Source organism: Cyprinodon variegatus, unplaced genomic scaffold, assembly GCF_000732505.1.
Source record: "Cyprinodon variegatus isolate N-32 unplaced genomic scaffold, C_variegatus-1.0 Scaffold161, whole genome shotgun sequence".
Taxonomy (NCBI): domain Eukaryota; kingdom Metazoa; phylum Chordata; class Actinopteri; order Cyprinodontiformes; family Cyprinodontidae; genus Cyprinodon; species Cyprinodon variegatus.
The window spans coordinates 1,113,252-1,128,239 of NW_015150614.1; the positions used below are offsets into that span (position 1 = coordinate 1,113,252).

Sequence of the window (14,988 nt, forward strand, 5' to 3'; positions counted from 1 at the left end):
CTTTAGTATCAATACCATGTCATATTGCTATTGTATCTGAGTACAGCGTTTGAGTATCAATTCTTCTTTTAGTATATTGATATTTCTGACAACCCTTGTGTGAGCTGCCCATTCCACTTTAAATCAGCCTTGGCACAGAGAATTCTCCAGCGTTTCAGGATGAGGCCCACATAAGTTTATTTTCTTTGCATTGCAGAGCTTTAGCAAGCATGTGCAGATGCTGAACTGTGTTGCCAGAAGATATCTGATGTTGAAGTACAGTTGAAGATAGTTAAGAACTGTAGATAGTTGTAGATAGTTGATTATTCAAAGGCTTATGAATTTTCTTTTAAGGAATATTATTCCGAAGTTCTTACTCTGTTTATAGATGCATTCTTACAAGTGTAAATGAAAAATATATGCACCTGAATGAATTCAGTTAACAAAGAAGATCTGTTAAAATAATCATAATGGCTCTGTATTGATAAAATCCTTGGAAGAATGAGAACAGCGAGAGCAAATGAACCCATATGCTGGTCAGCCTGTTCTGATGAAACTGAGGTGTACTAACTTTGTATTTCACAAGATGTCATAAACGACAAACATACAGAAGACAATGAGATAAGTCAGTCCTTGATATCGGAAAAATTATAAGGAAACGGCTGATTGGCTTGACTGAGGGTTCATATATACATCGCACTTAACATTTTTATGAAGGGTTATCTGATATAGAAAATTCAAAATAACAACATGCGATATCCTGATGTTAGCTAGAAGTTACTTAGTTCTCTAAAAGTGGTGACCTGACCCTCTGTGACATTAAACTAGATAACCGATCAACATTTTTAAACGCACACTAGTAATCTGAAGGACTAAGTAGAAGAAGTATCTCTAAATAACAGCATTAATTGATTTCATGATATTGGCAACGCAAAACTCTTTGAAGCGGGGTTGCAAAAAAAAAAAAATAGATCATAACTTTTCTCCAACATGAAATGAGTTTGAAGTTCAGATGCTTTGTGGATGACTTCTGTATGAGAGACATTTCAACGAGGAAAGCATCTTAACTTAAGAAAAGGAGTTCACCAAATAACCATGTTAATAAAATAGTTTGTATTTGACTGGGATGTGTTTTTTTTTTTCAGTTAATCTTTTACTATATAAATAGGTTAAGGAAATTTGCAAGTCACTGCTTGCTATTTTCATTAACATTTTTTCCATCTTGGTTTACAATAACAGCCCAAACTTGTAATTACATGATTGGCTCACCTCTTATTCCTCATTTGCAGCGCCATGGTGATGAGGGTGGATGAGTGAAGGAGGCGGGCGTTGCAGCAGAAAGTCGGCAGATAAGGAGGCCGGGCAAAGATGTTTGAGGCCGACTCAGACCTAGCTGGTGGGGAGGTCGAGGAGGAGGTGGAAGCAGACATGGGTAGCAGGGACCTGAAGGCTGAGGTGATGCGGCTCACTCTGGAGCTCCAAGAGGCAACGGAGGAAAAGCTGCAGGCGGCTCGGTACGGACTCGTAGTGCTGGAAGAAAGCGCCGCTCTTAAGAGGAAGCACACGCAGCTGGAAGAGGAACACGAATCCCTAAAGTTGGAGCTGCAGCAACTCAGAGAGGTAGAAACACATCGGGCTCACAAACCTATTGGCTGTGTTTTATTATATGAATATAATTACACACATTACATCATTAGTAAAAGGCTTTAATTTATATTGAAAAGTGAATATTTGCAGCAGTGATATAATTTGATTGTTTGTGATAATAGATTCAGAGCGATGTGCTTCCATAAACTTTCCCTCCCAGAATTAAAAAGAAGCAAAGCCAATAACTCTCCAATTATAAATGGTATAGCTTGATATAACTACAACCCCATGGGTTAGTTGGATATCTGTCAGTTTTCCACAATGCAAACTTTAAACATTGCAGCCATTCACATTGCTGTACTATCTCTGTTCATTTGACTTATCACAGCTGAGGATCTGGCTGCAGCAACTCTTAAAGCCGTTTGAAGATTCTTTTTTTTTTTTTGCATTTTTTATATTTGCATCTGCATGGGAGATAAAGTTACATTTACATTCATTTTTGTATCTTTTAATGTAGGAGTTATTCCACTATTAAAAACTTGTTCTGTGAACTTTGCCTTCTGGTTTTGAGGCTTTAAAAGGAGAAGGCTGCTCATCGCCGTCGACTATCAGTTAAACCAACGTACAAGAAGTTTATTTAGGCCATGTAATGACCTACTTGTTTATTAGTGTTGTTTTATTTTGTATTAGTAAATGGACTCATTTTGTATAACCCCATTCACCTCATTCTTAAAGCACTTTACTCTAAAGCCACGTTCAGCCAATCACGCTCACCGGATCAAGGTTTTTTTTTTTTTTTTTTTACTCTAAAGCCACGTTCAGCCAATCACGCTCACCGGATCAAGGTTTTTTTTTTGTTTTTTTTATAATCCTGTTTTGTCCCAAATACAGATTGAAGTTGCTTAATATTTGGCTTTTTTCAATAGCAAGTCTGAAGGTTACTTTATTAAAAGGTATTCAAATGCATTTGAGACCCTTTCCTTGAAAACTCAGGTTTTAAGGTGCCGTTTAATGGTGATTTAAATAAATAAATAAGTCTGTTTTCTTTACTACAAAATAGTTTTGTTCTAACCAGAGTTTCTGCTGGAAAGCTTTAAGATACTGCAGGAACCTTGGTTAGGACAAATCATGTCTTAAACCTAAAACACAGACAGGTTTAGAATGAGCTTTTAAAGATTTACTCGACTTGATGCATCTGGTTGCAGTTTTTACACTTTTTTAAATTGCTTTTTTTTTTTTCATGTTTTGTTTTTGTGCTTAAAATTATGTAAGGTAATCAAATATATCCTTCATTTTTTTAGAAATATATTTCACAGCCACTGATCTAGTGATATGCTGTAATGAAAGTATTTGAACAACTTTAATTTCTTAAATTACTGCACAGGATCTTAAATTATTGCACAGAATACAAAGCTAGTCTCTCTGAGACTTCTGACTTTCCAAGGAATAATTCAGAACTCTTTCCTGACTGGGATTTTGGTTAATCTGCCTTCCATGTGCAGAGAGAACAAAGCGTTTTCCCTTAGAAATGAACAGTTTTGATATAAATTTTTGATGATTTGAAACAGAACATTCCCGTGTGGTATCACTTTGCTGTGTGCAGAAAAAAAAACCCACAAGAAAAATGTTTTCCCGTGCTTCCAGAGTTTATTGCTTTGCTCCGATTGCTGTAAAACCTAAGGAATAGTGAGGGCAGCTCTTTGTGAAGGTCATTGTATGAGAAAGATGTTTGGTTTCATCACATTTACCAGAGAAACCCAATCATTTTTACAGTGCTTGCATGATAAAATACGCAGTGCTTGTTAAAAAGAAGTCGTCTTCCCAAAACACAGCGTCCATCATCCATAACACATTCTGGGTGTGGCTAACAGAAACCCAGATGGTGCGCCATTTCAGAGTGGGAGTTAAGTTTCATCAAAGACTCGGTTCATTTAACAGGACTTCAATCAGCAACGAATCACTGGAAGAAACATTCCTAGTACTGTTTATTTCAGGGTTTTACAATTGTTATAAATACCCTATTGAGTAGAGAAAATAATCTTTTTGTGTAAAGATATTTAAGTCTCTTAGGTTTAAGTATTGTTGACCAACACAGTATATTTTTAACCTTCTCAAAAGAGGCAAAATTATGCAGAATTTAATTTCTATCACAGTGTGCTTAAACCTAATTATTCAGATATTCAACCATGTCGGCTTGTGTAGATTTTTAATAAAGCAGTGTGAGCTCATGTCTTAAATTAGACTTATTTTGTAGCTACAATAAATCCCTCAGCCAAGCATTTTTTCGGTATTTGTTTCCTTAGTCGCCATAAATGCAGTGTTCTGTTTCCTGGTGATTGGAAGCTGTGAATAGACGCATTATGCAACTATCGGATAAGAATTAGGGCTATTATGAGATTCTCCAGGCAGAAAAACATCTAACTAGTTAGGGTTATGGTCTTTATTATTTTTAACAACATTTATAATTAGTCTTGCCTTACTTTAGTTGCTTATCCTACATGCATCCATCAGCTGATTATTTTTCAGGATGTAACACAGATGCTTGTGAGATGCTGCTTGTTTTTTTCCTCCATCTTTAACTCCTTCCATTGGTGTAAAGGCTTTTGCAGATTCTGTGAGCAGCCAGAAGCGTGCAGCTGCTGATGGAGAGTGTCGGGAGGAGAGCCTGCTGCAGGAGACTGCCACTAAAGAGGCTGCCATGGCAACCCGGATGGAGGAAGTTCAGGCAGAGCTAAAACAGACTCGTCTTGCTTTGGGCAACGCCCACGCAGAGATCGATAGACTGGGGGGGCTCTCCACCCAGCTTAAGAAGGTATGATGTCTCCTCACTCAGTAAAAATGTCAATCCTGACAGGCCTGTTTCATTATGAAGCCTCCCGTCATAGGGTTAGGTTTTAATTACTCGATATACCAACTTTCTAGAATAACTTTAAATGAAAACATTTGTTAAAAGTTTTTTCATTGTGTTCTGTAGGAATGTGAATGTCTGGAAGCAGAGAAGAACCATTTAAGAGATGAAATGAAGGAATATAAAGTACGCGAGCTGCGACAGCTGCAGGATAGCAGTGAGCTGGAGGAAGAGAACATCTCCTTACAAAAACAAGTGTCTGTGCTAAAGGAAAATCAGGTCAGCTCTTATTTTAGCATTTCTTCCTTTGCCTCTTATGTTCATGTGAATTGTGTGCATGTTTTTTTGATGTTCTTTACAAGGGAAATTTTTCTGTGTTCTTAAATCTTCCTGAAGGTTTTTTCTGTTTTCACTGTCTTAAAAAGGCTCAGGGAAATTGCAGGTGGCATCTAAAACGTGATCAGGCTTATTTGTACAGACTGTTTTGAAAACCCAGATGTGGGTTTTCTTTAGAGCTGCATGGATCTGATGTGTTTACACAGCTCTGACGGGACCTTCCACAGCGAAGGCTACAGAGTTCTGTTTATGTGTTGCTCACTTGGTTCTGGTCCAGATAAACTTAAGGTCAGTTTGTTATGAATTTGCTTCATCTCACGTGGAGATGTTGCTAGGCTCAGATATGTGTTCTCCTGGGTTAGCCAAACACTTGGCCTACAGTGATCAGAGGCAGGAACTTGTGCTAAAGGGTTTGCTTATTTTCTTTTTGTGGTACTAGTAACTATTGTTTGTGAAGCCAATGGACAGGAAAGGACATTGAGAAAGTAGGAGGATGGGCAGCTTGGTCTCATCTGGCCGGTGGTTAAATCCCAGACGGCTGCAGCTTTGAGTATTGTGTGTAACCAATATTATTGACCCAATACGATATCAACAGGAATACATACTTTTGTTACCTTTTTTGTAGTGTAAAAAGATTTGATCAAGTGATATTCGTTAAACAGAGAAGAAGGTTAACAACAATAGGTAAGAGAACCTCTGACCTGTTCATTAATAACCAATGGGTTACACTAGGGATGGAACGGTTTATGAAAACCGTCCGAACCGTTCGGTTCGACTGTCTCGGTACGGTTCGCGTGTGTTGCGTTCGGTTCATGCGCTGCTCCTTTTTCTCATAGGCGAAGCGTTTACACTCCAGAGCAGAAGGTGGCGGTACTGCGACCAAAGCCAACCACCAGTAGTAAACAAGAAGAAGAATAAGCGAAGCAGCGTAGCCGGGTGTAGCAGAAAAAAATCAGTTGTGGAGAATTGTGTGGGTATGGCGAGTGGGAAAGAGCATCAGTTGGAAGAAGCGCCAGCAGCACTTTATAGGTCTGCTGTATGGGACCACTTTGCATTTAGAGTGACCTACGATGACGGCGGAAAGAAAGTTGTGGATAAAAGTGCAACAGTGTGCAAGCATTGTGCAACATGTGTTGTTTATGCTAACAGCAACATGACCATAATAGATTTTCCTAACAATCAACATGTACCGAACCAAACCAAAAACCATGACCACTAACCGTGAACCGAACAGAACCGTGGATTTTGTGAACCGTTCCACCCCTAGGTTACACAGACTTAAAGGTGTAGTGTGGGATTTTCGTTAATTTTTTTAAAGAGAATGCGAGAATGCCTATTAAATGCATGCTAGATCATGCACGAGCCAATTTCTCCTCGTGCAACCTCTGTTTAAAAGTTGATGTCTAAAACTCATGTTTTGGCTGCTAGTGGAGCGATTTCATAAAATGTGATCAGGACATCCATAATTTTAATATAGAAAAAGAATATAGGGAAACTAAAATGAACACAGTGGGCACAGAGGAAGCAGGATTGGATTCTGTTGTCCAAACACCATCTGTTGAACGCTCTGTTGGGTTGATTTGAATGTTGAAATTTGACCCCCATTAATATTGCATTGATTTAAACGGGCATTCTGCTTGTTCCCACCTTTTTAGGTCGAGTTTGAATCAATAAAGCTTGAGCTATCCCAGAAGAATGAAGAACAAGACGAGCTGCGGGCACAGCTGGAAGAAGCTGCGAGGCTGAGGGAGATTGCTGAGAGGCAGCTGGACGAGGCCCTGGAAGCCCTGAAAGAGGAGCGGGAGCAGAAGAACGGTCTGCGGCGGGAGCTCTCTGCTCTGACCCTGAACCCGTTTGATTCCATTGGGAACTTGGACCTCCATTTGGACCCGCTGGATGACAGTCAGGAGGAGGGCCAGGGAGGAGCAGGAGAGGCTCAGGAGGAGAACCAGGACGGCAGTCACACAAATGGTTCTGCATCCGCTCCCAGCTCCAAAAGCAACGGCCTCAGCCATCGCTACTCCACACCGCGCAACAGCGACGTATTCTTGCGTGCTCCAGCGTCGGGCTTGGTGTCCGACCTGCTGAGTGAGCTGCACTTTTCAGACAGTCAGAAACTGAAGCAGCAGCTCCTACAGGTAGGCAACAGGCTCCTTAGAAACAACTTAATTATGTATTGCAGGAAAAAAAAAGAAATAAAATATTGTTTTTTAATGGGATCTACTCTCACTTCCATTGAAATTAACTGCTGCCTCTTGATCTTTGAAGGTCATTAGGTTTCCGTAAATTTAGCTGAATTGAACCAAAGAAGAAGAGTTGTGTAAATGACTCTTTGCCGGTTACCACATAATCTTGATTGCAGAATCAGTTCTTAACCTGAGGGGGGAATTGCTGTTCCACTTTTCTTTTATTAGTACATACATTTTATGTGTCCCAAATATGACAAACCTTTTTTATATTTGGTCTAAATATTCGCATCCCTGCTTATATAAGTCATCAATCTCACAAATTGTAAGTATCTTTGCATTGAAACTGTAGATTTCAGATGAAAAACCTTTATTTTCTCTGTATGTTCAGCCTCATTTGAGAACAATCATTATTGTCTCAGGTGTGGAAGTTTCAGCACAGTTTAGTCCGTTTGACTGAGCTGTTAGCTTCCTGTTTGGGACCACATCCGTTCTGGTTGAATAAAATACAGCTGGTTCACAAAGAAATGAAGTCCCCTCATAATTACTATCAACACAGATTTATTCTAAGGCTGTAAAGAGAATTGAGAACCTATTGAGTTTCTCTTTGTTTGGACAAAGTACATTATTAATGACGCACTTAAGTTGGGGGGGTTGGGTTTTAGGCTCCTGTCTAACAGATGTTTGGATTCTGGAGCTGAATGTGGTTCCATTAAAAATGCATCAAGAGGAGGAGAGAGTGAGGAAAGGGGCATCAGTGTCAAAGACTCAAAAAAAATGTTACTTTCAATCTCATGAGATTCATTAAGTCGGTTTACTGAAATTAAAGAGTAGATTTACATGTTGTTGTTTTTTTTTTTTTGTATGGAATTTCAGGCAGAAAGGGAGAAATCAAGTCTTGCTAGCAAATTGGAGGAGCTGCAAATGCAACTGATGATGTCCAAACAGGCACTAAGTCAGCAGGAGGACAAGGTTGGCTCTCTCACTAAGCAGCTGGAGGCGGTGCAGCATCAAAACCAGGAGGCTGAGGAGACACAGAAGGTGGAGACAGGAGAGGAGGCTTCTGAGGGCTTCGACTACGAGGTGGACACCAAGAGCAAAGAGGTGCTGGAGGCACGAATGCGCGCCGCCAGTGAAGAGCTCCTGAAGCTACGAGACGAAATTTCACAGGCGGGAACTCGTTACAACACCCTTGAGCAGAGGTACAAGCAGGAGAAGGAGCGGTGGAGGGGCGAGGCCCAGGAGCTGGCCGACAAGATCCGTCAGTGCATCAAGTCCAGCAAGCAGGACCAGGAGCGCATCAGTGAGCTGGAGAAGGAGATCGGAGCCACACGGAAGGTGGCGACCGATTCTGAGGGACACCTGAGCGTGGCACAGGAAGAGCTGCTGGCTTTCTCTGAGGAGCTTTCCAACCTCTACCATCACATCTGTGTGTGCAACAACATAACACCCAAACGGGTCACCCTGGACTACTACCGGGACAGCGCCAGGGGAGGCGGAGGAGGGTTACGAAGGTCCCACCATGTCTTCGCCCAGCACAACTCCCAGAAGAAGCCTCGGGCTAACGACATGTTCATCTCCAAAGCTGCAGCACTGCAGTTCATGGGGGAGGTGGACAGCGCTGGAGCCAGCGGAGACTCTCTGACCTGTCCCGCTTCGCCCACTCTGGACTTCAGGGACCCCTCCAATGTGTCCAACCTGGTTGCTGTCATCCGTTGCCAGATCAAGCACCTCAGGGTAAGGTAACTGTGTGTGTGAGACCTGCAGCACTGCACCCATTACAAACCAGAACATATAATGGAATAACGGCTCTTTACCTGAGCCTGACGTTGCATTCAGCACGCTAACGTTCTTGAGTGCCTCTCCTGTCTGCATAAATCCAGCGCCTGTTCAGGGCGGCGTTGACACGTGCCTGCATGTGCTGGTTTGAATGGATGGGATTATCAGAGGTCAAAGTTGATTCATGGTCTTAGGAACACATAATCCTTTGAGCAAACATTGTCTCAAACACTTGAAAACTTTGATTTACTTTTTTTTTTTTCTCAGCAGTGAAATGAAAACTGAAAATAATAAAATAGAGATAAATATTAACAGCCTCTAAGAAAATAAGAAATTTGAAATAAGTTAAACATTGAAATTACACACTAAACATGTTTAATTTAATTAATTTATTTTTTTACTGTTGTAATAGTGTAACAAACTTTTCCCAGGAAGAAATCCATTTTAAATGGTTTTACTGTGTGCTCTCTCAGGTGGCTGTGGACCTCTGCCGTCAGAGAGGAGCGATGCCCTACTCTGGTCTCAGCAGCAGCGACGAGTCTGAGCGGGACACTGAAAGTCTTTTGGAGGAAGTTCTGAAGCTCAAATCTCTTCTTAGCACAAAGAGAGAGCAGATTGCAACTCTGCGGACTGTCCTCAAGGCAAACAAGCAGGTGAGCTAAGCTACATTTCCCCTGATGTTAGACCTAGACTGGACGATGTTTCTCATCTCTTTGGCTCTTTTAGAAATCCTTCCTCCATGGTATCCAAATGGTCTGATGGGGATCCTGGTAAAAGTCAGCGTTACCCAGTCACAGCTCCAGTTTTTTCTGTCTGGGCTGCTGTGCTCGTTATAGCTAACTTCTTGTGTTTTGTTTAAATTGAAATGCATTCTTATTTTGTCGGTTTCAGCTGTATCCAGCACTCTCTGAAAGTTTGATATATTCTTCCTTAGATTATCCAGGATTGGTTTGTTGTCAACCTTTTATTGTTTCTCCTTAGATTAAAAAAAGATACTGTATTTATCTTGTTGCATCTTTTGGTACAATCAAGATTTTGGGTCTGTTTGCTGTAAAAGAAAAAGCTTGAGACTCACTCTATACAAATACCACCAGTATAATCGTTTTTTTTTTTCTGATTATAGTAGTTATCGGTAACTTCGCTACATACAAGCTTGTACCGTTTGGTTAAATGGTTCAGGTTAATACTTAAATATTTGAACACATTGAGGGGAAGATAAAAATGACGTCACTTTTACACACCAGCCTTATAAACATACACATAGCAAACACCCAAAAAATAAATCCTTTTGAGAAGTAATCAGAGTACTGAAGGATAAATACATTGAGAATAAGAATATGCTTGCACAGTACAGCACATGAAAATCTGCAAAGTGCCTCTGCATCTTTTTCTGTTGAACAGCTGCAGGAACAAAGCTGTTATGAAGCTTTATTCTGGCTCTAATCACGGAAGAAGCTGAAGCTCGATACAAAAAAGGATGAGAACCATTTTAAATGATCTCCAATTAATTTAATGACAGAATGTTCCTTAAATATCTGAGATTAGGGCCTAGCAGATATTTGGATTAGCAATATAATCACAATTTTAGTTTTCATATGACAAATGTAAGGAACCGACCTTTTCACTCTCTCTTCCAGAAGGGAAGAGAGAGCTTCAGCTCGCACACAGATCTATACATGGAGGGAAAAACGTTTCCACACAACAGTAATATTCTGCTACAAAGGAATCTGGACAAACAAGCTCCCAAGGTCACGGAAAGGAGGAAAGCCTTGAGGGAAATATCTATATGCTGGTGATTAGTACAAAGGAAAGTGAAAACAAAATCTCAGTTAACATTTTTTGGGTAAATCATTCAGCCCTCTTTGACATGACAGCATGACAGAGTAGCTGCGGAGTTGTTGGATGCACGGCCAATGCAGTGAATCTCTGCTTCCACCACATGCTAAATGTGCTGTGAGACTGAGATCTGCGGAAGACCGATGCGGTTGTCTGTTCTCAACCAGTTTTAAAAGATTTGAGCTTTGTGACATGGGGGGCATAGCCCTCAGTAGATGAGTACCAGATGGTTTTAACAATGCTCAGGTCAAAGCTGGGGTTTTTAGAACTCCATCGCTCTACTTACTCAGGGACCCAAATTGTAAATAGACTGTATCTTTCATATCATTACATAACTACTTTAACCACCAGTAATTAGCTAAGTTTCCCTTTCTTCGCTGACAGGAGATGCTTTAGCCCAGCTTCACTATAGAGTGGTTACTATGGAGACTGTTATGTTTCTACCATCCAAACCATTTTGACCATTCTCATCTATACTCAACAAGGCGCGTTAGTCTCAAAAAACTGCTGCCCACTGGATAGCTAGTCTTATTCAGACTGTGTAGGAATCCCAGTAGATCAGCTGTTTCTGAGACGCTCAGACCAGCCTGCCTTGCACCAACACACATTCCACATTCAGCCATTTAAATTCTCTTTCCTCCTCATTCTGACTGGGTTGAACTCCACTACCATGTCTACATGCATCCAGTTCCTCTCTAGTTTTCTTATTACTTATAACAGTTGAACAGATGTACCTAATAAAAATAACCAGTTGGTGTATATAGCTGACCAGACCGTCCCTTTTCTGCTGCTCTCCTCCACTCGTACATCTCATCTGACCTACTTCTGTCGTGTCTGGAGTTCTCCCCCTCCGCTGCCCTCCCATGACTCTCCAGATGATCCTTTAAACAATCTAAAGCTGACATTATGGAGATTACTTCTTTGAAATATTTAATATAAACACGTTTATTTTTACATTCTACATTTAAACGCATGATTTCAATAAGAAACATTTAAAGGGATAATATTATCGGGCTCTATCTCTTATCTGTAATAAACTGGAGAAAGGAGAAAACTGCTTTAAATCTGTTTTGCCGTCCTGATCAATGCACTATGCTGACACAGATTCCTGTTTAGCTTAGGAGCATCAAGGCCTTTATAGTCCTGTCTGTTTGCATAAGAGCCGCTTCCTGTTATTCTGCTACCAACAGAAAGCATTAATGTTCCGTATAAAGAACAGAAAGAAGAAGCTGCTTGGTTTTCCTGATGTTGTGATCTGTCCAAACAACCTTTTATTTCCTATCCTTTTAGTTTTTGGTAACTTGTAGTTCTTTTGAAGTGTTGACTGTTTCATTAAAATGCCAACAAAAGTAAAAATCCCTGGTGCATCTTAGCTCTATCATTTTAAAAAATGTCTCCAAATGAAGCATTAACAAGCAATGATTATCGTTTTTAAAAGTACAAACGTAAAGTTAGTTTGTTTTTCTTTTTGCAGACCGCTGAGTTGGCCTTGTCTAACCTGAAAACCAAGTATGAGACGGAAAAAAGCATGGTGTCGGAGACCATGATGAAACTGAGGAATGAGCTAAAAGCCCTGAAAGAGGATGCTGCCACCTTTTCTTCTCTCAGAGTCATGTTTGCCAGTCGGTAAGATTATATGATATAACAATATAAAGTAGTTTAAATAGTTATTTTCTATCACTTTATGCTTCTTGGAGGCACTGATGATTGGGAACCATTTACTGTTGCTCATATATAATGAGCTTACGGTGCTTATTTTGTCTGCGCAGACTCTTCACGTGAAGATTATACAGCACATGTTCTACCTTGTGCTGCTGGGGGGGGCGGTTTCGTCTGATCGACATAGGTCATGTTAAGAGTGAAAAGGTCTGATAAGTTTGCATGACACAAAGAGTTGAAAAAAGCCATAGAACACAGAAAATTCCTTAGTTGATTTGCTATCAGCAATTCTGGATTTCCATTTGACTAGTAATAGCAAAATGTTTTGAAATTTAATTTACCAGCAATTAAAGACTATCCTGGCCAGGTGTCAGACTCTCTGAGGAGTCTGCAGACATTAATGAGCTGCCGTTTAGCCTTAAGAAGGATTGAAGTACAGACAGTGATCAAGGACAGCTGAGGTCTGATCCAGGAGAAGATTTACTGCTTTAGAGAAAGGTTATGGTTCATGCTTACGGTAGTTTAGAGGCGCCACCTTGTGGTGACTTCTGCACATGGAGGATTTACCTCCAGTTCACCCACATTAACCATTTGAGGACACTTCAGTTTGGGTGCCTTTTATGCATTTGTTCTGTTTTAAAGATTTTCACAAACATAAGTAGGATTTTAAGTTTTCCAGATTTCCCTTTATGGATGATCTTCATTCACGTCAGTTCTCATTAGGCGTAATATTAAGAAACTCCTGTTGGCAATTAACAGCATATGTTTCCCTTTCTTTTATTTCAAACTAAATCAATGTTTGTGCCTTTGTTTTTTTTGTGCAAAGATATAAAAGAAAAAGTTTTGTTTATCTTTTTTCTATACATAAATGTTCCCAATGGTATATTTACAGTGCATGGGAACATATCATCTGCAAAGAAAAGAAAACATGAAAATAGTATAATGATATTTAATTGTGCAAAGTAAAGAAGGGACTCAGTTTAGTCAACTGAGGGTGTGATGCTCAAATTGCTGTGTTAATAACTGGTATATTTACTGGTAATTATTTCCAAAAATGGACCTCCTTTGTGGTGTTGGTTGTTGTTGCTTCTAACACACTGACTTGTGTGCCTTGCAATGAGCTCAGCTCTGCTCCTGCATGCTGCATGTTGATCCTGTCCACATCTTTCAGGTGTGATCAGTACGTCACCCAGCTGGACGAGATGCAGAGGCAGCTTGCAGCTGCCGAGGATGAGAAGAAGACTCTGAATTCTCTCCTGCGTATGGCCATCCAGCAGAAGTTGGCTCTCACTCAGCGTTTGGAGGACCTTGAGACTCCTCAGGCTCCCCGGAGCTTGAACAGCAGCCCCCGGCGGTCCCGGGCTAAAGAGCTGGCCACCAAGTCAGGTCGTGCCTCCCGGAGCCCCCGAAGCAGTCCCGGCAGGCCCCAGCTGAGGAGCAGTCCACGGGCCAGCCCCGTCCTTGGCAGCAGCGTTCCTGCCTCGGCCACCCACCACTTGCGAGCTCTAACCCGAAGTCTCCACACAAGCCCTGTAAGAACCTCCTCTTCTCTTTCTTCCGACAACAGCATTCATACAAGCAGCCGGTCCCACGGTGGCAGGGGTCTCCCAAGAGATGCCACCTTCATTAGAAGTCGTAGTATCAGTGATGTTTTTAATACAGAGGTGAGTCACGGACGTTCTCTGCCACGTAGAGACTCCGCCAGTTCTTTAAGTAGCGACTTAACAGTCAGTTCAAATGTCTCTGATAGAAGAGGGGCTGCATCAGGCCGGAGAGCTTCGGTCCCTGTGCGCCAGGACACGTTCATCAAAACTAATATTGGCCCTTCCTCTTCCAGCAGCAGGCGGAAGTCTGCTTTTTCTTTACATGTTGATGATCTAACCTCCTCTAAAGCTTGGCGTGTGTATCCTAACACATCTAAAGCATGGGGTGAAAGCCAACAAAACTCTAATCCAAAAACTCACCTAGATGTCTCGGTAAGGAAAAAGCAGTTGCCCAGTAGGTCTAAATCTGTGCAAGGAGTTGCTGCTGCTGGCTGCAGCTACTCATTGCTGGCAGACTCGGTCCGTTCACAGTCAAACTCCAAATATTCAGCGCCCCAAACAGTCAAGTCTCTGTCTTTTCCCAACCCGCCTGGTAATGCCAGGATGACAGGAGTCTGCAGAGAGTCTAGAGGCAGATCTTCCACCTCCATAAATAGAACTGCAGAGGAATCGCTCAGTGCCGCCAATAAGAACTCTGGTACCAAAAGTCAGGCTGCATCTTCCAGGGCCCGGAGCTCTCATTCAAAATCCTCTCACAATAAAAAGTAGGAAGTATCATATGTCAAAGATAATATTTAAGCTGTTTCATATTTTTTTGGGGGGGGGTTCTTTTTTTGCTTAGATTTTTTAGAGGTGAAGATTACTGATTTTAAGGATTGAGTTCAACTTTACTGCCGTTTGTTGCATGGCTGCTTTTACATTGACTTGTAAAACCACATGTTACAACCACAATGCCATGTTACAACCACAAACTTTATTGCATTTGTGCATTTTATTGGGATTGTATGGAAGAGCGACACGATGCAGTCAAAATGGTGTGCAGTTTTCACTGAAAGGAGCTGTGAGACGCTCAACGCTTGAGATACTATTTTGTAACTGAAACTTCTCCAAAGCTTTATTCCTGACCTGTCATTTGGTCACACATACAGTATAGAGATAGATAGATAGATAGATAGATAGATAGATAGATAGATAGATAGATAGATAGATAGATAGATAGATAGATAGATAGATA

At 41.1% G+C, this 14,988-nt stretch overlaps 1 protein-coding gene across 2 annotated transcripts in view; it reads left to right on the forward strand.

Moving 5' to 3' along the window:
- LOC107086779 (protein bicaudal D homolog 2-like) overlaps positions 1-14,988 on the forward strand; it is a 20,625-nt gene that overhangs the window by 1,884 nt on the left and 3,753 nt on the right. For both annotated transcript variants that reach the window (XM_015377949.1, XM_015377950.1), the window contains exons 2-9: positions 1,269-1,599; positions 4,166-4,378; positions 4,541-4,693; positions 6,406-6,888; positions 7,813-8,673; positions 9,189-9,368; positions 12,026-12,177; positions 13,382-13,742. In XM_015377949.1, coding sequence (XP_015233435.1) covers positions 1,348-1,599; positions 4,166-4,378; positions 4,541-4,693; positions 6,406-6,888; positions 7,813-8,673; positions 9,189-9,368; positions 12,026-12,177; positions 13,382-13,742 — 2,655 coding nt within the window. In that variant the 5' untranslated portion in view covers positions 1,269-1,347. The remainder of the gene's footprint in view (positions 1-1,268; positions 1,600-4,165; positions 4,379-4,540; positions 4,694-6,405; positions 6,889-7,812; positions 8,674-9,188; positions 9,369-12,025; positions 12,178-13,381; positions 13,743-14,988) is intronic.